The sequence below is a fragment of the Pongo pygmaeus genome, chromosome 3 (genome assembly GCF_028885625.2).
Source record: "Pongo pygmaeus isolate AG05252 chromosome 3, NHGRI_mPonPyg2-v2.0_pri, whole genome shotgun sequence".
NCBI classification, from domain to species: domain Eukaryota; kingdom Metazoa; phylum Chordata; class Mammalia; order Primates; family Hominidae; genus Pongo; species Pongo pygmaeus.
This window is the reverse complement of record NC_072376.2, coordinates 41,384,112-41,407,683: the sequence shown is the minus strand read 5'-3', so window position 1 is coordinate 41,407,683 and position 23,572 is coordinate 41,384,112. Positions and strand designations below refer to the sequence as shown.

At 38.8% G+C, this 23,572-nt stretch overlaps 2 protein-coding genes across 2 annotated transcripts in view; both read right to left on the bottom strand.

The window, feature by feature from the left end:
- The window catches only part of SLC30A9 (solute carrier family 30 member 9), a 100,259-nt gene extending 82,157 nt beyond the window's left edge, over positions 1–18,102 (bottom strand). Inside the window, exons 1-2 of the mRNA XM_054484393.2 lie at positions 13,837–18,102; positions 2,751–2,915 (exon numbers count right to left, since the gene is read on the bottom strand). Of these exons, the coding sequence (XP_054340368.1) occupies positions 2,751–2,915; positions 13,837–13,948 (277 nt within the window). The 5' untranslated portion in view covers positions 13,949–18,102. The remainder of the gene's footprint in view (positions 1–2,750; positions 2,916–13,836) is intronic.
- DCAF4L1 (DDB1 and CUL4 associated factor 4 like 1) lies at positions 18,102–23,174 on the bottom strand. Its single transcript, XM_054484395.2, has one exon. The coding sequence runs from the start codon at positions 22,751–22,753 to the stop codon at positions 21,563–21,565; it is 1,191 nt and encodes a 396-aa protein (XP_054340370.1). The 5' UTR covers positions 22,754–23,174; the 3' UTR covers positions 18,102–21,562.
- Between the last annotated feature and the right edge of the window lie 398 nt (positions 23,175–23,572).

Here is a 23,572-nt window from a genome sequence, read left to right as displayed (position 1 = left end):
ACCTCGGCCTCCCAAAGTGCTGGGATTACAGGCGTGAGGCACCATGCCCGGCCGATGTAACGTATTTCTAATTGAAGTTCCAGAAGGAGATAATACAGAAATGGGAAGATGTAATATATGAAGGGATAATAAGAGAACTGTAGAATTCCACAATTGTAGAAAAATATCAATCCTCAGATCCAGGAAGCCCAACAAATCTCAAGTAGAATAAATACAAAGAAATACATACCTAGTTATTTCATAATAAAACTGCCATTTATGCCGAAGAAAAAGACTTTCAAATTAAAGTTAATCAAATTTTAAAATGCTGTCAAATAGAAAAAATATACAAACAAAGGCATAATATCTGACTTCTCAACAATTAGTGGAAGCCAAAAAACAATCAAGTAACATCTTAAATGTGCCTTTCCCATAAAAGATCCTCACCTAAATGAACTTCTATAGGATGCGCATCAGACAGGAAGATCAGACATAAGAAAAGGTGGCTAACAAAGATTCTGAATAAATCTAAGCAAGCAACAATGTATACTTTATAGCAGAGAAAGAGCAGAATAGACAGAAAATATTAGCCAACAAATAGCACATAAGTTGGAGGAGGTGATCAGAATTAAAGCACTCTAAAGCTTTTGTGTTTTTCAGAAGGAAAGTAAATTTATCAATTAACTTTAGGCTTTGAAGTACAGACACAGGTCTAAAACTTTCAAATAAGAGAAAGAGAATAGAGGAGAAAGGATGATGGAATGAGAAAAAAAATTAAAGGCAAAAAAGGAATTTAAGAAAACAGGACAAGGAAACATGATAAAATGGTAGAAATATGTTTAACTATATCAGTGATTACAGTAAATGTAAACTGCCTAAACTTCCAGTTAAAAGACAGAGATGATCATATTATGACAAAATTAAGTTAAAATCAAAGGATGGGAAAATAGTAACCAAAAGAAATGTAGTGGAGAGCTCACTAAAGAAAAACAGTAGCTGCACAATGATAGAGGGTATAATTCATCAGTGTTATGTAATAATTCTAAATATGTATGTATCTAATGACAGCCTCAAATTATAAAAAACAAAAATTTACAGAACCATAAAAAAAGACCATCGAATCTACTATCAGAGTGTGATACTCCAACATCTCCCTTGGTAATAATGAATTTTTAAAACAGGACAAAGATCTGTACTGAACAACTAAAAATAAGAATTGATGTGTATAAACACCACACCAGCAATTAAAAATACACGTTATTTTCAAGCACAGGAAAACCATTCAGAAAAATTGACCAACTGCTAAACCAAAATGTTACACTCAACAAATTTCAAGACTGAATCAATACAGACCACATTTTGTGAAATACATTAAATGCAAAAAGACAAACAAAAATTCCATCTCTCTGTAAATTTAAAATGATACGTTAACAACTAAAAAGTATAGAAGAATCACAATAGAAATAAGAATACATTTAGAATTACAAATAATAAAAATATTATATATCAAAACTGTGGGATGTGTTATCATGGCTTAAATGTCTACTTCAGAAAGGAAGGAAATGTTAATATTAATAAACTAAGTATCTAACTGACAATTAATAACAGAATGACAGAACCAGAAAACAAGAGATGCTAGTGAGGCTGCAGAGAAAAGTCAATACTTAATACACTGCTAGTGGGAATGTAAGTTAGTTCAGCCACTGTGGAAAGCAGTTTGGAGATTTCTCAAAGAACTCCAGCAATCCCATTAGAGAGTGTATATCAAAAAGAAATAAATTATTCTACCAAAAAGACACATGCACTCATATGTTCACTGCAGCACTATTCACAATAGCAAAGACTTAGAATCAACCTAGGTGTCCATCAATGGTGTATTGGATAAAGAAAATATGGTACATATACACCATGGAATACCATGCAGCCACAAAAAGGAATGAATTATGTCCTTTGCAACAACATAGATGTAGCTAGAGGCCATTATCCTAAGCAAATTAACACAGAAAACAAAAAACCAAGTACCACATATTCTCACTTATAACTAGGAGCTAAACACTAGGTACACATGAACATAAAGATAGCAAAAATAGGCACTGGGGACTACTAGATGAGAGAGAGAGAGAGGGCAGCAATGGTTGAAAAACTATTTGGTACTATGCTGACTATCTGGGTGATGAGATCAAGTGTACCCCATACCTCATCATCACACAAAATACCCATGTAACAAACCCTCACATGTACCCTCCTGAATCTAAATAAAAGTTGAAGTTATAAAGCAATAAAACAAAGAAAAAAACAATGACTGAACAAACCCAAAAAAAGGCAGAAAGGAGGCTATAATTAAAAAGCAAAAATTGATGAAATAGGATACAAACATATAATGGTTCAAAGTAAAAAAAATTACTTGGAAAAATAATAAAAGACAAACCTCTGGGAAGACTAGCCAAGAAAATAAGACAAATATTAGGAATGAAAAAAGGACATAACTACACATGCTATTGGGAGTAAACAGGGAATATTATTATACACTTTATACCAATAAATTAAAATTTTAGTTTAAGTAGATAAGTAGATAGTTCTTTGTAGAAAACTGAGTCAAAAAGAAATAGAAAAAATAAAGAAATTAAATAAGTGGTTTAATAGTTTCCACAAAAAAAACATCAGTCCAGACAGTATTATAAGTAAGTTCAATCAAACATCCAGGGAACAAATAATTTTACACAAACTATTCCAATACACAGAAAAAAGTACATTAAAAAAATTACACATACCTGTTTCAAATGATGGTACTTTTTCCACTCTGAGTGTTTGTGATCCCTGTCCTTCTTTCTGAACATCTGTGGAGTACAACTTTACTTGACTCAGTGTACCAATATATGGATGACTACAGGGAACCATGTTTGAAAAGCTTCCAAATGTCACTAAATTCTGCCACTCTAAAAGAAAAAATATATATACTTTAATTTCAAACCAAGTCCTAGCTGCATAATTAATTGCCAAGCCACCCTCTCCAGAGGTGTTTCACTGCTTCTAGGTACACAGGAAATACATTTTGTAAAGAAAAATTAGTGACAACATTCTAATTTTCTCTAACTTGTAAACTTATTTGGAAATTTTAAAAAATATAAAAAATCAAATAAAATATTTATGCTATTCAGGTATTTTGAAAGGTATATAGTACATAATAGATACTCTTTATTTTGCATGCTGGTTGCAAGCTAAAAAAATGTTGGCATAATTACTTTTCAGAATAAAGGACTCTGGGTCAGGAAGACTTCCTACACAAAATTATCCTGTGTCCTTCTTCCACTAGCTAAAGATTTATTCCTCTTTCATTTCACAATCAATAAGTGAATTATATTAATCATTCATTCATACTGTCACCGATTTTTTAATCAGATAATTAGATCAACATTTGGTGAGATGCCTCAGTAAATGGGGAATTTTAATTGAGTGAAGAATAGAAGACTAATTACAAAGCACTTCAGCTGCTTCATCTGGGTTGACTGCGAGCTTTGAAGGGCTCAAATACAGAAGGAAAATATATTCCACAATTTACCCAAGTACTAGAAAACCAAATTTGTCCCTATCTTCCTGTGACCCTCCTTCTCTTTTATTTTTTACTGTCAGTACTGAGAATTTCTCTTTTTGAAAGAACCCAAAAACCCTATCTAGATATCATTCATATATTTTGTAAAGTTTTAGGTGAAATCAAATTACATCATTACAGATAGTCAAGTTTTTCCAAGGATGGAGGGTTGAGCACTTAAGAGTTGAAACTTTTCTAACTGCTTAATAATGATCTTCCAAAAATGTTAATTCATGAATTGTGTGTGCAGATATATGCATTCTGAAAGAAAAGCCATTTCTTAATGGCTGAGATAATTCATCAGGAACATAAATTATTGTGAATGTTGAAGATAATATGAAAAGCACAAAGGGCATAAGGGAACATAAGTATTCACTCAAGTTTCAGGCCTAGAACTTATTTTCTTGAAAAACTTTCTGATGTGAACTGATTCTTTTACTTATTTGGGAAACTGTGGAAGGCCCTATAATGTTTTTGGTCATTTGTGTCTATTTTTTAAAGGGTCAGTAAAGCAAATATAACAGCAGAAGATTCCTACACATTAAAATATGCTGCCTACTAGCAAAAACAGTAAATATGGGCTAAAGCAGATTTTCATAGGAAACACACTCCAGAAAAGCATCTTCTTCATCCTGGCCACTGGTGTTCTGACTGTTCAGCCCTATTCAAAATATCTTCTGTAATTATTACCTGACAAAGACAATATGCCACTAACTTTTTTTTTCACACACTGATGAAATATTTTCATAGAATTTGTGCTAAGATGTTTAAAGAGGGATTACTCCACAGTTTAAAAGTCCTTCCTTGGAAGACGACCCATTTCCATGACTTGATGCTAGATTTTTTTTCAGTGTTCTCTTTTGTTTTTAAAATGTTACAGAAAATCTCAAACGTATGCAAAGGTAGAAAAACCAGCACAATAAACCGCCACGTACCCATTGCCTACTTTCAACAATGATCAACTCATGGACAATTTCATCTCATCTCTACCTGCACCAATATTAATTTGAAGCAAATCTCAGATATAATTTCATCCATAAATATTTCAGTATGTATTTATAAGAGACAAAAACTTTAACACAACCATAACACCATTACCAGAAATTTAAAAAAAACCTTAATATCAAATATTCTCAATTTCAAATTTCCACTTGTTACAAATGTTACAATTTTTTTCCAGTTTCTACGTGAATAGGTCCAGATAAAGTCCACATATTGGGACTAATTGAGATGTCTCTTAAGTCTCTTTTAAGCTACAGAATGCCTTTTTTTCTTTTTTAACTGCAATTTTTATGTTGAAAAAGCCAGGTTGTTTGTCCTGAATTTTTGTCCTGGTAGTTTCCCAGGCTGAATTTTGCTGACTGAATTCCTATGGTATTGTTTAGCCCATTCTTCTGTATGTTCTATAAATCAATGGCTGTAAAGGCTTTATTTAACTTCAGGCTCTTTTTATTAGGCCAACACTACTTTGTTAAGTGGTGATGAGTTCTTTCATCAGGAACCACACAGTAACTGGTTGATTTATTTGTGATAATAGTGTCTACTGTTCTTCAATGCTTAGAATCATTTATTCATTAGGTGGTTACAAAATGATGATACCAATTTTATTACTCCTTCATTTACTACTCAGAATATTTCTACAAAGAGAAAATATCCATCATTTATTGGTTATTCAGAAAAGTAGTTCATATAGGAAAGTCAGACTAAATGCTTCTTTCCCTTTATTTACCAGTTCTCAAAATAATACGTTAATTACCCAAGGTCCTGTAATAGTGACACATTTTTAATTTGTGTGTATATCATTACAACTTCATAAATTTAAACATTACTTGGCATTTTTCAATCTAGTTTAGTCATTATCCTGACTAATGCTCAAACTGTTCTATTTTGGGCCAGTAGAGGCCTCTTAAAATTGACTCCTAAGTGCTTTTGACACTATCTTTATAATCTTTGATAGCTTTCTTGCTGGCTGTTTTGAAAAGTCCTTAATTTTTAACACCAGTAGAAATTCAGGTAACAGCAACTTTAAAAGTACACATTTGGCATTTATACAAGACAGAAAATGGCACATACATTTACCACCTTTAATACTGTATATTATAAAAACTATACTGGAGCACATTTAACTCAATAAAACAAATATAATACCTAACACATAGCAATAGAAACACAACCACTGGTTAAAGAATTACTGAATTCCGCAGGGTGCAGTGGCTCACTCCTGTAATCCCAACACTTTAGGAGGCCAAGGTGGGCAGGTCACGAGGTCAGGAGTTCGAGATCAGCCTGGCCAACATAGTGAAACCCCGTCTCTACTAAAAATACAAAAAAATTAGCCAGACGTGGTCGTGGGCGCCTATAATCCCAGCTATGCGGGAGGCTGAGGCAGGAGAATCACTTGAACCCAGGAGGCAGAGGTTGCAGTGAGCCAAGATCGCACCATTGCATTCCAGCCCGGGTGACAGTGTAAGACTCCATCTCAAAAACAACAAAAAAAGAATTGCTGAATTCATTAATTCCAGTAAGCAAAGAGATAGTGAAAAATATTACCCACCATTAATATTGTTTTTTCAAGGTGACTTCTAAACAAGCTACACATCGAAGTCTTTACTCTGGCACTTACTATTCTACTGGCCTGGACAAGAACTTTCTTATGGCTGTGTATACAAGGGCTGTGTCTTTAAGACTGCAGAGTTACTAGTATCTTATCATCAGTCTACTCAGAACAGCCACACTTCTCCATGTTTATTTTTCTCTCATGGCCTCTGTAGCTAGTGACCTAATGGCCACTGCCAGTGATCACTACTTGTCCTCTCTCTCTCCAATCTGGTTTGTCACCTACCACTTACTCTGGCTTCCAGAGAAAATCTGGCCATCATTTTTAGGCTACGAATAACAACAAAAAGACACTCCTTTTCTCTCATACAAACTGACAACTCAGTCTACTGTATATGTTGCTTCTGCAACAACAACTAAAAATAAACAAAAAGATTTCTTGCAACGTGAGTTTATTTCTGGCTAATTTCAGAGCCAGAGTCAAGCTTGCAGCCTGTCTTCTAGATTTCAGTCTCCTTACTTAAGAGACTATGTCAATAATTCTTTCCCAAAATTTCTAAGGCAGTAATATATGAAAGCTAAATAACTGTTAAAGAGGTTACTAAGAGGTTATATAACCTTTTAAAGAGGTTATTAAGTGTGAATTTAAAATACATAATATAGAATGCAAAGATGATTCCTCATAGTATTATTTATCACAGGAAAAAACAGAAACAACTCAAATGTTCCCTAATAGAAGAATGATTAAGTTACGGCAGATAACTATACTTTTATTATGTATTCATTAAAAACTTTTAATAACAAGGAAAAACACTCATGTTATAATGTTGCGTGAAAAAAAGCAGGAGACTTATACAGTATGATTTCAACTACTAAAAATGTGGTGAAATATCTGAATTATGCATAGTTTTTACTTTATACCTTATACTTTCCCTGTATTAAAAAAATGCTCATAATAATAAAAAAAAACCCTAAGAATGTATCCATGGCTAAATCATCTGGAACTTCATTACGGTCTTATTAACATCATCATCACAATTTGTAATATAGTCTACCATTAACAGATTGACTATCTCTGGTTTACTTTAATCCTTTCAGCTAGCCAAAACTACAGGAAAATCCTTTTTATCCTTAATCATGTAGCAAGCAAAAGTGTGACCTGGATGGAGTAGCTCAGTCTAGAAGACCACTGCTGATGTAACTTTTCTCCAGAGCAGAGTAAGAAACAGAGAATCTTTTTTTTTTTTTTTTTTGAGTTAGGAAACAATAGGAGATGATGACAACTTCCTAGACTGCATCTTGACATACATCTCTACTGCCTTGCTTAATTCTATTTTTTCATATTTATTTATTTATTTATTTATTTATTTATTTATTTATTTATTTGAGATGGACTCCCACTCTGTCATCCAGGCTGGAGTGCAGTGGCGTGATCTCAGCTCACTGCAACCTCCACCTCCCGGGTTCAAGTGATTCTCCTGCCTCAGCCTCCCGAGTAGCTGGGATTACAGGCTTGTGCCACCACGCCTGACTAATTTTTGTATTTTTAGCAGAGATGTAGTTTCACCATGTGGGCCAGACTGGTCTTGAACCCCTAACCTGAGGTAATCCACCCTCCTTGGCCTCCCAAAGTGCTGGGACTACAGGCGTGAGCCACCGCACCCAGATGTGTTTTTCTGAGACAGGGTGTTGCTCTGTCACCGAGGCTGGGGCAGTAGTGCAATCATGGTTCACTGCAGCCTCAACCTCCCCGGCCTCAGGTGGTTTTCCCATCTCAGCCTCCTGAGTAGCTGGGACCACAGGCGTGTGCCACCCTACCTGGCTACATTTTTTAATATTTTTTTTGTAGAGATGGGATTTTGCCATGTTGCCCAGGCTGGTCTCAAACTCCTGGACTCAAGTTATCTACCTACCTTGGCCTCCCAAATTTTGCTGGGATTGCAGGCGTGAGCCACTACGCCTGGGCAAGAGTGATATTTTAAAAACACTCCTCTTTTTCTAAGCCTATGGCATAAAATACTCAAATTTCGGCCAGGTGCAGTGGCTCATGCCTGTAATCTCAGGACTTTGGGAGGCCAAGGCAGGCGGATCACCTGAGGTCAGGAGTTTGAGACCAGCCTGACCAACATGGTAAAACCCTGTCTCTACTAAAAATACAAAAATCAGCCAGGCGTGGTGGCTAACACCTGTAATCCCAGCTACTTGGGAGGCTGAGGCAGGAGAACTGCTTGAACCCAGGAGGTGGAGGGTGCAGTGAGCCGAGATCTGCCATTGTACTTCAGCCTGGGCAACAAGAGCAAAACTCCATCTCAAAAAAAAAACACAAAAAATAAAAAAATTCAAATTTATTTTCATACCACCCCACCATACCCTAGACACAACAGGTTTCTTTCTGCTTCTTAAAACTATTTGTCTGGGCCAGGCGCAGTGGCTCACACCTAAAATCCCAGCACTTTGGGAGGCAGAGATGGGTGGAATGCTTGAGCTCAGGAGTTCGAGACCAGCCTGGGTAACATGGTGAAACCCAGTCTCTAACAAAAATACAAAAATTAGCTGGGCATGGTGGCGCTAGCCTGTGGTCCCAGCTACTCAGAAGGCTGAAGTGGGAGGATCACTGGAGCCCAGGAAGTCAAGGCTGCAGTGAGCTGTGATCTTGTCAGTGCACTCTAGCCTGGGTGACAGAGCAAGACCCTTTCTCAAAAACACATACATATATACATACTAGTCTGATCTTTACAGTTCCTCTTTACTCTTCCCAAATTGCTCTTTCTCCCAGACCTTTACATGGCTTGCTCATTTTCATCTTTCATGCCTAGGCTCAGTCATCACCTCAGAAAAGCTGGAGTCCCAGGCCATCTTATCGAATGAAATAGCCCGTCCTGGCTACTTTCTAGCCCATCATCCTGCCTATCTCTTCTATGGCACTTTAAATATATTTATTTCTGGTGGAAGAAAGATGAAAACCATCCACCTTGTTCAGCACTACACTATCAGCAACTATAATGCCTGGCATCTAATGCTGAATGATTCTCATTCACAAAAACTCTAGGAGGCACATACTACAGTTAGCTTCATTTTATACTTAAGTACAATAAATTCTATCATGAACTTGATCTGCATAGAATCTTCCTGTCGGCCTGCCTAAATGGTCTTTTTTTTGGTGTGAGGGGACGGAGTTTTGCTCTTGTTGCCCAGGCTGGAGTGCAATGGCACGATCTCGGCTCACTGCGGCCTCTGCCTCCTGGGTTCAAGCAATTCTCCTGCCTCAGCCTCCCAAGTAGCTGGGATTACAGGCACCTGCCACCATGCCCAGCTAATTTTTTTGTGTTTTTAGTAGAGACAGGTTTTTGCCATGTTGGCCAGGCTGGTCTAGAACTCCTGGCCTCAGGTGATCCACCCACCTCGGCCTCCCAAAGTGCTGGGATTACAGGTGTGAGCCACCACACCCAGCCCTAAATGGTCTTTTATAACTGTCAATGCTCTTAATCAGACTAAGAATTTAACTTTTATCCCCAGCAGAGGTCCCTCCTCCTCCCCAACCTCTTTAAACAACTAAGAGCATTGACAGTCTAAATGGTCTTTTTTTTTGAGACCGCATCTGACGGGTTCAAGCAATTCTCCTGCCTCAGCCTCCTGAGTAGCTGTCATTACAGGCACCCGCCACCATGCCTAGCTAATTTTTGTATTTTTAGTAGAGACGAGGTTTCACCATGTTGGCGAGGCTGGTCTTTTGTAACTGTCAATACTCTTAGTTATTTAAAGAGGTTGAGGAGGAGGAGGGACCTCCGCTGGGGATAAAAGTTAAATTCTCAGCCTACTTTTCTTATGACAATAAATACTAGCAGATTAGAGACAATAATAACAGAGTATGTTTGATTTCTATTTTCTATTTAAAAATTACACTTTTATTAATTTCAGTGTTCATCTAGTATACTTAAGTGTCTTCCCCTCTCGAATTTTTGCCAAATGAGGCAAGGTATAAATACATGAAAAAAAGAAATATGTGCTCTATCCTAACCCAAAGAACTTTTTATAAAAAAGGATATACTTACTACAGAAACTAAGTAACATTTTTATTCTTTAGAAGTATATGTCTACTGTAGATCATTTGTAAAACACAAATAAAAAAATTTTTAGAGAAACTCACTGTTAATATCACAGTATATATTTTTACTGTATTTTTCTACAGTTTTTACCTAATAACACAAGAGTATTTTCCATGTCACTATTCTTCTAAATTATAACTTCTTTTTTTTTTTCTTTTGAGATGGAGTTTCACTCTTGTCACCCAGGCTGGAGTGCAGTGGCACAATCTCAGCTCACTGCAACCTCCGCCTCCTGGGTTCAAGTGATTCTCCTGCCTCAGTCTCCCAAGTAGCTGGGATTACAGGCGCCTGCCACCATGCCCAGCTAATTTTTGTATTTTTGGTAGAGATGGGGTTTCACCATGTTGGCCAGGCTGGTCTCGAACTCCTGACCTCAGGTGATCCACCCACCTCGGCCTCCCAAAGTGTTAGGATTACAGGCATGAGCCAACACACCCGGCCCTGAATTATAATTTAAAAAAAAAATGGTTGTATACATCACCAGCCCATAATAAATGTATCACAATATATTTCAGTTTCCAACTCTCCATAACTATGAACTACCAATTTATTACTATAATAAACTTATGCAAACATTTTAATATGTATTTTGATTATTTCTTTAAAGTAAATCCTTCTGAGTAAAAACTGTTAGGTCAGAGGGCATAAACCGTTTATGTTTTCAATCAGTAGTTAAGAGAGCTGCTGTTTTCCCACACCCTCAACATCAGGTATCATCATTATGAAAAATTCGGCCAAAATGAAATAGGCAGTGAGAAGTAAAACCCTTTAAAGTCTCTGTTTTTCAGTAAGTATGGAACATTTTTGCATTTTTATTGGCCACTTGAACAACTTTATGAATTTTGTATTCAATTCCTTTGTCCATTTTCCTACTGGTTTGTAAAAATTCTTTATAACTTAGATACTAACTCTAACTACACTATCTAATTGAGTAGTCACTGTTTACTGAGCACTTAAAACGTGGTTAGTCTGAACTGTGATGTGCTGTAAGTGTAAAATACTCACTGGGTTTTAAAGACAGTACAAAAAGATGATGTAAAATACTTCAATAATTTTGATATTGATTACATGTTGAAATATTTTGAATATACCTAATAAAATAGTATAAAATTTTATATATTATTAAAATATATTAATTTCGTTATTAAAATTAATTCTAGAATATATTAAAATTAATTCATCTTTAATTTTGCTTTTTTTAATACGGCTATCAGACAACTCAAAATTACAAACAGGGCTCTCATATTTCTTTTAGACAGTTTCTATTTTGCCTTTAAAGGCATTTCTCATTTTTAAGTATTCAAGCAATCCCTCAAGGTTTCCTCCTCTTCTTATGCTTTACAAGCTTTTCCCAGCCACAGGCATTTTAGAAGCATAAACTAAACCTTACTTCTAGACAAATGAAAACAACTGTTTTTAGATTTTCTTTCTCCAAAAGTTCTTCAAATAGTCTTCTCACATGCATCCAATTTAAATAGTACTCTTTTTCTAAATGATTTTTAAATTTTGCCATAATAATGGTTGCCCTTTTAAGAAATGCTTCATTACTGAAACTAAATTTTCACAGTTATTTTTAAAAACCTACTAAGCATTTTTAAGTGTGAAAAAACATTTTAATTTTTTGCAGTAATAAACATTCCAAACAACTTCGCAAAGTCATTTTGACCACTAAGATAGGTAATAATTATCTGTGTTTCACAGACAGATGAGACAAAGAATATATAATTTTCAACATGATGACAGCTACACAGAAGAGGGATTACAAATTACACTGTTTCTACTCCTTTTTGCCAACACTTAAAGGGCAGTTTAGACTAAATTTAACAGCCACTGTAATTTCAGTGTAAAATGCCAAAATTGCTTGGTTAATAGAAACAATTGTGTTAGAAACTTACTTGGGGATTCTGGAGTACAGTATAAACATATGATTCATTTTTCTTTTTCTTTTCTTTTTTTTTTTTTGTTTTGAGACAGGTCTCACTCTGTCACCCAGGCTGGAGTGCACTGGCATGCTCAAGGCTCACTGCAGCCTCAACTTCCTGGGCTCAAGCGATCCTCCCACCTCAGCCTCCTGAGTACAGGCTAGAATTACAGGCGCGCGTCACCAAACCAGGCTAATTTTTTGTTGAGAGGCAGTTTTGCCATGTTGCCCAGGCTAGTCTGGAACTCCTGGGCTGAAGCGATCCACCCACCTCAGCGTCCTAAGGTTTACAATCTTCCTGAGGATTACAAGCATGAGCCACTGCACCCAGCCGATGATTCATTTTGTCCATAAGAGAACCTGGCAGTATATTGCCAATATGGAAAAACTCAACAGTTAACACTTTTCTATCACTACCAAAAAAGCCCTGGGAATAGTGCTGTTAAAACTTATCCGTTTGATAGTCTAAGAGTCAGCTTTTACATTTATTGCAAATAAAAGATACGAATATATTCTAATTTATATCCACAGCATAGTTACTATAGCTTATATTACATAAAATCTCGAATGACTGCAACTTCCGACTTCTTTCAGGAGGTCACAAACATGTTACAGGTTTTTTCAAACATGATATGTTTTTAGAGACAGCTCACTATATTGCCCAGGCTAGCCTAGAACTATTGGGCTCAAAAGCTCTGCCTGCCTCAGTCTCCCGAGGAGCTGGACTACAGGAGCACACCACCACACCTGGCTTCGAACATGAATGTTTCGGTAAATACTCTCTGCATCCCAAGAATGGAGGGATTAGATTAAGGGTGGACTTAATTCTGTCTTCTCCCTCAGAGTTCCTATCAGTTCTGTGTCAAGCAACGTGTGTCAAGCTACGGCAAAAACGAAGGTAAGCCTGATTATAAGTTCAATGTTATTTTGGAAACTACGGCAAAAACGAAGGTAAGCCTGATTAGAAGTTCAATGTTATTTTGGAAACCATTGAAATTTGAGTCAGAAAAGAAGGTTGAGAGAGACGAAAATTCTCTTCAACCACCTTTTTTTCTGGGTTACAATTACAACTGACACCTTTTCACCAAAAAGACTGCTCAGCCGAACTGAAAAGTTCCTTTGTTTTTCGGCCCCAAACTGGGTTCATTCAATGATTGTCGGATACTTTCGTACTTCTTCCGAAAGATCCGTATTGAGTAGCACCCCTCCTTCCTTTTAGAAAATTTAAGAAAACAAGTTGGGAGAATAAGAAAAAGAAGGCCAAGAAAATCTCAACCAAGCGCTAAATGAAGGTGCGCTGGAAAGCTCCAAAGACCCTGGAACTTTGCGGAGTCCGCAATTTCCAACCGCGGAACACCGCGGAGGTGAGTAACCGCGGGACACCGCGATGCGCACGTAACATTTTGTTTGGTACAAAGCAGTGGGCTTCAGAGGTGCAATCCGGCCCGCGAGGTGCCCATAAGTTCCCGCGGGGGCCATGCTAGGGCTGCAGAAGGCATCAGAGTCAGAGACTTGTCAGGACCCCCGCGGGCTGCGCAGGGTGAACTGGAAAGGCGGAGGCCAGAAAGGAAGGTTCTGAGGTTGGCGAAAGGCAAGTGGGCGAACTGCCCCAGGCGAGGCGCCGAACCCAGCCTGGCCCTCCAGTTCGGCTTCTACGGAGCCAGCGGCCAGCGCGGGACACTCACCCTGGCAGTCGCTGGGGTTACAGGCCGCCGCCCTGCATCGCAGACGGAGCCGGCACAGGGAGGACCAGCTACATCTGTGGGCCGCGGCGGCGGCGGCCAAGCCCGGTAACATCCTGGTGGGGCAGAGGCCCCTACTCGGACACCGCCTTCTGCCTCCGCGCCGCCACCGGTACCAACTGACTCCATAGACTGGACATCAGCGAACACCGATGCTTTCGCCTCCACAGGCTGCCTCGGTGACCCGGAAACGGCAACGTCATTTAGCGACGCCTGCCGTGGAGGTAGCGGAAGTGACGTAACACGTTGAACACCAACAGGGAGGCCTTCCCTCCCGGGAACCCAGACTCCCAAAGTGGGGAGGGCGTGGCTGCAGGGGAAGTTTAGTGTCTGCCGTCTTCTTTTGCACTTGTACTTTTGCGCTTGGTTGGAAGTCATCACGTAAACTGTTTACATCTTGGTCAGCCAGGAAAGCTGTGCTTTGGGAGTTCTGTCTACTTATTCCTTTTTTCTGGACTCGAAACCGGGGCCATGGTTTCGGAAATGGGAGGAAACATGGGCAGGATGGACGCAGGTTTTCTGAGCCTCTCTACCTAGAGCCTGCCAGGATAAACCCAAGTTGGAACCAACATGTCCAGTACTCTCCGAACCTCTGCCACGTACATCGTTCTCCTTAACACCAGTGTGTATCCAGTATCATAAAGGCAAGTACACACTTCGGAATCAGTTACTTGCCCTACTACTCTGTGAACCTCAGATTTTTGCCTGTAACATAAGAAGAGGTTTTATGTTCATGACAAGTTAGGGTAAACGGAGATATGGAGACTTCGAAACATTTTGGTCCCAGGGAGAAAGAAACCTGAACAGTATCCACGTTAACTGTTTCTCTCTGCCATGCTCATTCAGCTCTTAAACTCAAGAGAGGCCTGCCTTGACCACCCTAGCTATGGTACGCCTGGTCATTCTCTACCCCGCTGTCCTATATACTTTTCTTCAAAACGCTTACCACTATTTGAGATTTTTTTTTTCTATTTTGTGTCCTAGAATAGAAAATAAGCATCATGATGCTGGAATCTTGTCTATTTTGTACATGGCTGTATAAAGACGCTAAAACAATGCCTGGCAAAAATAAATTGAATGGAATGTATGGTGGTTTGTTTTAAAGTTAATCTGAGTCGCTTATCTATATTACTGCAAAATAACTATCTCGGGGAAATTTAGTATGTCCTTAATTTTTAAAAAAATCAACAAGTCTCTTATACTAATTGAGATAAGCATAATCAAATGAGGAAAGAGAATTATCGTTAAGAATGGTAAGCAAATTTAATTTCCTATGACAAACATAACAAAATATGCAGTGAACAAACATTAAAAAATGATGTCCCATAAATATAGGCTCAATATTACTAAAAAATCTAAATATTACTGGAAAGTTACTTTCCCTTTCTTGTAATAGATTTTAATAGAAATTCAACTTTATGAAGTAAAAATACATAAAGGCTTACCTCTTATTTTATGGTAACTATGCAAACATCTATTAACTTTTATGGACAATTCTTTTTGAACAAAACTAATCTCATATTTTGGATTCTTAAAATGGCTCTGGTTTCAACTCATTTTAGGCAAGCCTGATCAAAACTTCCCAAGTTTTATTTTTAATTTGTGTGATAGGATTATTATTTTTATTTTGTTTAGCTGTACTAATTTTTAGAAGAAAATGTTCCTTTTCTAACTTTTAAAAAAAAATACATTTTGTGCAGAGTTCTTAATTTCCATAACAGCCCACCTGATGTGTAAAATATAATGTTGGTGCACAGTAAAATTTCACAGTGTGTTCTTTCCTGTCCTTTTTCCTGGTATAGTTGGGGTGTAACTTGACTTAGACACTACTGATTGTCATAAACCTCCAGTACCCTTGATTTGCCAAATAAGTTTGAAGAACAAAGTGTATCATTTTCTGTTACCTTAACTCACAATGCTGTATCACATAATAAAGCCTCAACAGACTTGGATTAAAATAACTCTGCAGTTGTCTTGGTATTTATACCTACATATCATGATACACTTATCCTTTTGGAAAGTCTTTGAAACTTCCCAAGTGCTAAAACTTAAGATAATGTCAGTTTTAGAGTTCCTCAGGGGAATTTCCTTTGACCCTAAATCCCATCCTTACCAAGAGACTTTGCTTTTATGCTCCATTTGAGACACATTCAGCGTTGCCTACCTATACAAAACAGGTAAGATTCTAGTACCATAGGGCTTAATTTCTATTGGAAGAGGCAGCAAATTTATAAACAAACATATTGATAATTTAAAACTAATAGCAGCAGTAGTAATATTAATCATTTACTAATTGCCAGGCCCTCTGTGTACACTGTCTCATTCATAATACCTTAAATAAGTTATAGGTAGATGAAGAAACCAAGGCACAAGGATCTTGCTCTTAAACACCACTCTTTCTAAGTCAGTGGGTACTTGCCTTTGGAAGAAAATGTGAGGTCTTCTCAAAAGACTCGAATGATAATGTGGTGTTTCTATTTTTTTTTTCCTGGAATGTAGGTTAAGAGAGAATTTCCCCAGATATTTTTTACTCATTTTATGTGATCAACATGGTATAAAATTGTCCAAGTTTCATGAGGATTCATGATATAAATAGATGCCTAAATATAGGGAACTATTAAGTCAGATAGAAGTGGGAAAGGAGTGAAGTGTCATTTGATTATTACCATACACCATAATTCCTGTAAGGTTTTCCATTAACTCTGAAGAAGTTCCAACATCTTTCAGAAATTTGCTTGTGCAATTGAGCTAACTACTATTGCTTAGTTTCATCCTGTCTATAGCTTTGGGAAAATAATTCTGATCTTGAGACAAACTTGTCTGGTTATCTGGAAAACTGACTTCAATAATCCATTACAAAATAAAGTAAGTGGCTCTATCATGAGGCTTACCAAGAACACAAATTTAATTTTGAACACAGACATATTTGTTGTCATTACGTTTTGGCGATTGTTTTTCTTTGCCTCTAGGAGTGGGGGAGGAAGGAGCTTGCCCACCTGAACACTTCAGTAAAAAAATGGCCCAGCCTGGCCAACATGGCAAAACTTTTTCTCTACTAAAAATACAAAAATTAACTGAGCGTGGTGGTGCACACCGTAATCCCAGCTACTCTGGAGGCTGAGGAATAAGAATCACTTGAACCCAGAAGGTGGGGGTTGCAGCAAGCCGAGATTATACCACTGCACTACAACCTGGGCAACAAAGTGAGACTCTGTCTTGAAAAAAAAAGAAGCAAGAAAGAAAATGGCTTATAGCCAGGTGCTAGTGGCTCATGCCTGTAATGCCAGCACTTTGGGAGGCTAAGGCAAGAGGCCAGAAGTTCAAGACCAGCCTGGGCAACACGATAAGATCCCATCTATACCAAAAAAACAAACAGAAAACAAAAGTGGCTTATACATGGGTAAAAAGAATTATCTGGTCACACCCCGTCTCCTGTACAACAATGGTCAGAAGCAATAAGGGTCTGCACAGACACATTTGGCCTGTAAAGGCAAACACGCAAAAGAAATGAAACAAGCATCTGCTGTGGTTTCTGACCAGGTTGCTAATCCTCATCTCCATTTTTCAGAGAGGTGAAAGGTTTTTTCTACAGTTCACTTAGCAAGAATGTCACAGAAGATGGAATCAGACTCAGGTCCTCTAACTCCAAATCAATTTACATGGTTGAGTGAGCACTGCAGAGGAGGAGAGAAGGAAGGAGTGGCTTGTTCTTACAGGTTTTCCCTGACATTATCCTATGAAATTACTTGTGGGATTTTTTTTTGTCACAATTATCTTGTCAAATAGCCATTTAGTATTCCACTACCATTAAACTTAGGTTCACTCTTTGCCAATTCCATCCAAGAAAAGGAGAATGATTTCTCCAATGATAACTGTATTCCTGGATCATAGCTCTCTTATTCAACACTTCTTAGCTTCTCCAATAAAAGCTCCTTCTGCAACTTACCTGGTATGGTGGAGAAAAAATTACACATACACACACACCTTTTCCTTAGAGGGCAGTGAACAAGATTCATATTACAGCTGGAATAATTGAGTTATTAAATACTCCTGGAGGCAAGAGACTGTTTGATAACCTTTATCCTTGAGAAGAATTAAGCTGAGACAGAGCATGGAGATGTAATATTTTTAGAGAGGGTAGCATTTGTGAAGAGTCAGTTCCTTCCCCGAAGCCATAGGTGGGGGCATCAAGAGAAAGTCTTACTAGGTTTTTTAAAATTTAACTTTTTATTGAAGTATAATACACACAAGACACATATACTAAGGGCATAGCTCTAAGAATTATCACTAGTGAACAAAAACTGTGTAGTCAGTACCCCGCTATACAGCGGATGCACCTGACAGCAATAACAACCATACTCTGAAAATGACCCTGTGATCTAAAACGAATGTGTGCTCAGAATCCCAAACTAAGGAATCAGGAGCGACTAACCCTGAGTTTCACTCCTTATCTATGAAGGACGTCTGAACCTCCAGCCCATCCCTTACAACACAGGCAATATAGGGGATCAAGGTCCTTTGCTTTGGGTTAAATGGAGGTTGCTAGGTGGAGTGTGCTAAATGAAAATGCTATATAAACTGCATGCTTTTTACAAACAGTAGTGGTTCTTCTGTCCAGCCTACTACCACTGGACCATCCCTATATATAAGTTCCCCCAATAAACCCAAGTCTTGTTTGCTGTCTACGCATCTTCTTTGGACTCTCGGACACAGTGCCATTACTATCGGAGTCACTAGGGGTCTGGCATGACACCGGCATTGCTAGCTTCCTAGAATCTTCTTCTGGTCACTACTCTTCTGTCCTACAACTATACCATTAATCCTGCTTCTAAGAACATAGATTAATTTTGCCTGTTTAGGGACTTTATGTGCATTAGTTGTACAATATGTGCTCTTTTGTGTTTGGCATCTTTATTTCAACATTATGTTTGCAGGATTTGTCCATACTGCTATGTTCATTCTCATTGCAAAAGGGATTCCATTGTGTTAATATCCCACAATTTATCCACTCTACTATTAATGAACATTTGGGTAGTTTCCAGTTGGAGCTATTAACAAATTACGGTGGACACAGGTATGCATTTCTGATTAATATATTCCTAGGACTGAAATTACTGGGTCATAGAGTATGCAAACTTCTAGCTTTAGCAATTACTAACTTTTCCAAGTGCTTGTACCAGTATACACTCTCAACAGTATATGAAAGTTCTACTTGCTCACAACTGCACCAACATTTGCTTCTCTTTTTTTAATTCCCATCACTCCACCTGATCTATTTTATTTTAACCATTATAGTGAAAGTGGTGTGGCACTGTGGTTTTAATTTGCATTTCCTTGACAATAAATGAAGTTGGATGCCTTTTTCAAATGTATATTAGCCATTTGGATCTCCTCTTTTTCTCCCATTCAAGACTATTGCCTACCTTTCTTTTAGGTGTGTTTTTCTTACTGATTTTTTTTTTTTGCATTTGTTTTCTTTGCAAATGAGGATAAACAGTTTATCAAGTTATGTAGTCATTTTTTGTCAATTGCCAAATAAATGACATATCAGTATCAGACATATATATATATATGTCTGCAGCTAGTTCTTACTGAATGATTACAATGTCTTTTCTTCATTAATTGTTTTATTTTGAATGCTTACAATGTAAAAGGGACAAGGTACATATCCTTTAACCCTGTATCTACTTTATCATTTAGTTTTATTATCTAAGACATTTTACACTGAAGAAACAAGATTAAGTAAAGCTTACACAATTTCTCATGTCACATATCAAGTTAGTATCAAAAACTGACTGAAAGGATTCCAAAAATTTGTGCCTAACCACACTCCCATATCTTCTCTATTGATCTACTCATCTATCAATATGTAATTACATTAACCTCATCTATGTCATATAAGACACATCTATCCCATCTATTTTAATTCTATGTATTGAAGTCACCAAATTTGTATTACCAGCCGTGACATGAACCCTGATCTACAGAATACCTTGTATCTCCAATTGGAGGTTTAGTAGATGTCTAAAACTCAGCATCATTCCCTTCACCTGAAGTTTTTCTCCTCATCCTCCCCAGGTTAGTAAACGACACCATCATCTACCAGTTCTAAAGTTAACAAAAAAGCTGCCATCCTCAGAGCTTGCAGTGAGCCGAGATCGCGCCACTGCACTCCAGCCTGGGCGACAGAACGAGACTCTGTCTCAAAAAAAAAAAAAAAGCTGCCATCTTTTTTCTTTCACTTTCTAGTTTACTCTCATCAGCAAGCCTTATCAATAATACTACCTTCGAATGATCTTCCAATGCAATCATTTCTGATCATTCTACTTCTCACATGCAGGTCCAAGGCATCATTGTCCCTTGCCTGACTAACTACAATAGTGTCCTAATTGCTTATTTTTATTTTTTGAGGAATAACATATACACAGTAAACTATAAAAAGTGAAGCATATAGATATATGAATTACGTCTGTAACAAGTGTCAAGATAAAGAAAACTCAGCATTCCTAAAGCTTCCCCATGTCACTTCTCAAACATCCTAAAAAGAAAAAGAAAAAAAAATCCTTTCTTTCTAGAGGTATCTACTATTCTACCTTTAATCACCATAGACAAGTTTTTACTGCTTTTGAACTTTAGAATTGAATCATACAGTTTGTACTCACTTCTACCTAATTTCAATCAACATGTTGAGATTGGTCCATACTGTTTCACGTAACAAGTGTGCCTTATTTTCTATTATTATGCAGTATCCAATTTTATGATTATAGCACGAATTTTAGCATTTTGGAAATTCAGATTATTTCCAGGCTTTGGCTATTAAGAAGTAGCAACTAACATTATTACACTTTTTTTTCTTCCTTGTTAGTAGAAAAACAGGCTCTTTAACATTTTTAATAAATCTCTCACAAACTGCTGCTCCTAGATTACAAAAAGTCAAAGCCAATTCCTTGAATCTGAACTTCAAGTCACCATAATAGAAACCAGAGCTGCTGTACCTTACATTCTGAAAGGTACCTCAACAAAAGCACATTAAGGACTGTTTAGAAGTATTTAAAAAGATCCATTTTTCCTTCCAATGCCTATGGATGATAACAATAAAAGGAGAATCTTAAGAGATCTGCTATTGAGTTTGAGTAGGCCTAATTTAATGATTCCAAACTCCAGCCTTAAATATTTCTGTAGAGACTCCGAGAAATTACCTCTCCCTTGTCTCCACTCCCACTGGCTTCCTCAAGCGCAGATGCCTGGGACCCTCTATGACTAGTCAAACAGTCTTACCGGTACCACCATTATGCTTCTCTAAAGGGCTACTAGTGAAAGAAGCTGCTTTAATTTATTTTAGTTTTTGCCAATCTTCAGTCCTTAGAAAAGTCTTAATTATTAAAAAAAAAAAAAAGGGGTTGGGGAGGTGGTTAACTGTTCTAAGACATTCAACAAGAGGAAACAGGTACCTTTTATGAAAAAGACTTTCAAGTTAAGTCCACAGTTTAACTGAAATAACTTTACAAAAATGTCTCCACATAAAACTCTTAACACCTTACCCCTGGCAGCCGGATGGATGGGATCTATATACAACCCGTCTCTTAAAATGCTCTCACAGAAACGGTAATAAGATACTCTTAACTTCCTTAAGTCAAATCCACATTCGGCCGCACTGCAACCTGCAGAATTAGCTGAAGGGGAAACAATAAAGGTCCTGCCGGACAGCCATGAGCAGCCCTGGTGCTGCTCCCCGGATGCCCCCGAGCCGAGAAGCGAAGGCCACGCTGGGAATGTCGTCCTCGGAGACAGAGTACGGGGAAGGGATGGTTCTGAGCAGGTGGGCATCATGGAGGCTCCAGATTCTCGTGTAGCAGTCCTGGCCCACTGCCACCACAATTCCCTCTTCCTCATGCACATGCAGGGGCAGATAGGCGGACTCATTTACGTGACCTTCGTACTGCCTTACACATTTAGTGGCCCTCAGATCCCACAGCTTGATCTTTCCAGTCATGTCTGACGCCATCAGGCATTGCTCTTCTTGGAGGATTTGCACAGAGGTCACTGCTGAGTCATGGAACAGGCGAGTGGCCCTCCACCCCTTGCCACGATTTCTACAACGCAGATCAATGGCAAAGATCTCCCCGGAGCGACAGCCATTAAACAGCAAAGGAGCCGTACTAGCGAACTGCTGGGCCAAGACATCACTGCTGGTACCAAATGACTGCTGGTGTCCCGTCGCCACGTTGGTCAACAGGACCTGCTGAGACAAGCCTGCACTAAAGCAGTGATATGCCCGGGTGTTGAGGGACCAGGCACAGGACCAGGCCTCTGGGATCTGGAAACTGCAGAGCATGCCAGGCTGGTTTACTCTTGTGTGAACACTTAAGAACCGCGACGCTGGGAGCAGCACTGCACAGCTTGGAGCATCTGTGATTCCCTCGAAGCACAGCAGAACGTGAGAGTCCAGCTGGTTCAGCGAGGCCCAGCACAGGGACTTCACCTTCCGGTTGGGGACGTAGAGGTTTCTGAGCACGTACACATGGAACGAGGGGATCTTCAGAGTTCGCAGGCTGATGATGCCGTACTTGGAGCCTTCGACTTCGACCTGGTTCACTACGAAGAGCTGGTCGCTGTTGGTACTCGCCAGAATGAAGTTAAATCGGTCGCTCGCCAAAGAGGAGGGATCCAAGCTCCGAATTTGGACATTTTTCCGCTCCATGCAGCTCACACGCAGCTCGTTGGCTAAACGGGAGTAACTGGTGACGTTGAGGAAACCTAGCTGGCTTTTTCGGAGCATGGAAGATGCATTAAATCCCATTCTGGCTACCTTTTTCTGCTTGGCCTCTTCCTCGAGGAGTCGCAGCCTTTCAGCCTCCATTTCCTCCTGCAGAATGTTCCTCGTGACAGGAAATTCTGCAGGATGTTCTTCTCCGTGACAGGATGTTCTTTTCCGTGACAGGAAGTTCCGTCCGGGTGCAAGCGGAAGTGTTGCTACTTTTTATCCTCTGTATTCTGGGAGGAAGTTCATTGTTGCAGATGTGTATTACAAATCTCTTTTCCTACTCCTTGGGTTGTCGTATTCTCTCAGTGGTGTCTTGATGAAAGGAAGTTCTTCATGTTAAATTTTTTCCTTTCTCTTTTTGAGACGGGGTCTTGCTCTTTCACCCAGGCTGGAATCCAGTGGCACGACCACGGCTCACTGCAGCCTGGAACTCCTGGGCTCAAGTGATTCTCCTACCTCTGCCCTACTTAGCTGGGACTATGGGCTCACAACACCACGCCAGGCTAATTTTTTTGTAAAGATGGGGTCTCCCTGCTTTGCCGATGCTGGTCTGGAACTCTTGAGCTCAAGCAACCTGTCCGCCTCAGCCTCCCAAAGTGCTGGGATTACAAGCATGAGCCCACGCACCCTGCCTGTATTTCTTATTTTTTTATTTTTCATTTTGAGACGGAGTCTCGCTCTGTCTGCCAGGCTGGAATACAGTGGCGCGATCTCGGTCCACTGCAAGCTCTGCCTCCCACGTTCACGCCATTCTCCTGCCTCAGCCTCCCAAGTGGCTGGGACTACAGGCACCCGCCACCACGCTTAGATAATTTTTTTTGTATTTTTAGTAGAGACGGGGTTTCACCGTGTTAGCCAGGATGGTCTCGATCTGCTGACCTCATGATCGGCCCGCCTCAGCCTCCTAAAGCGCTG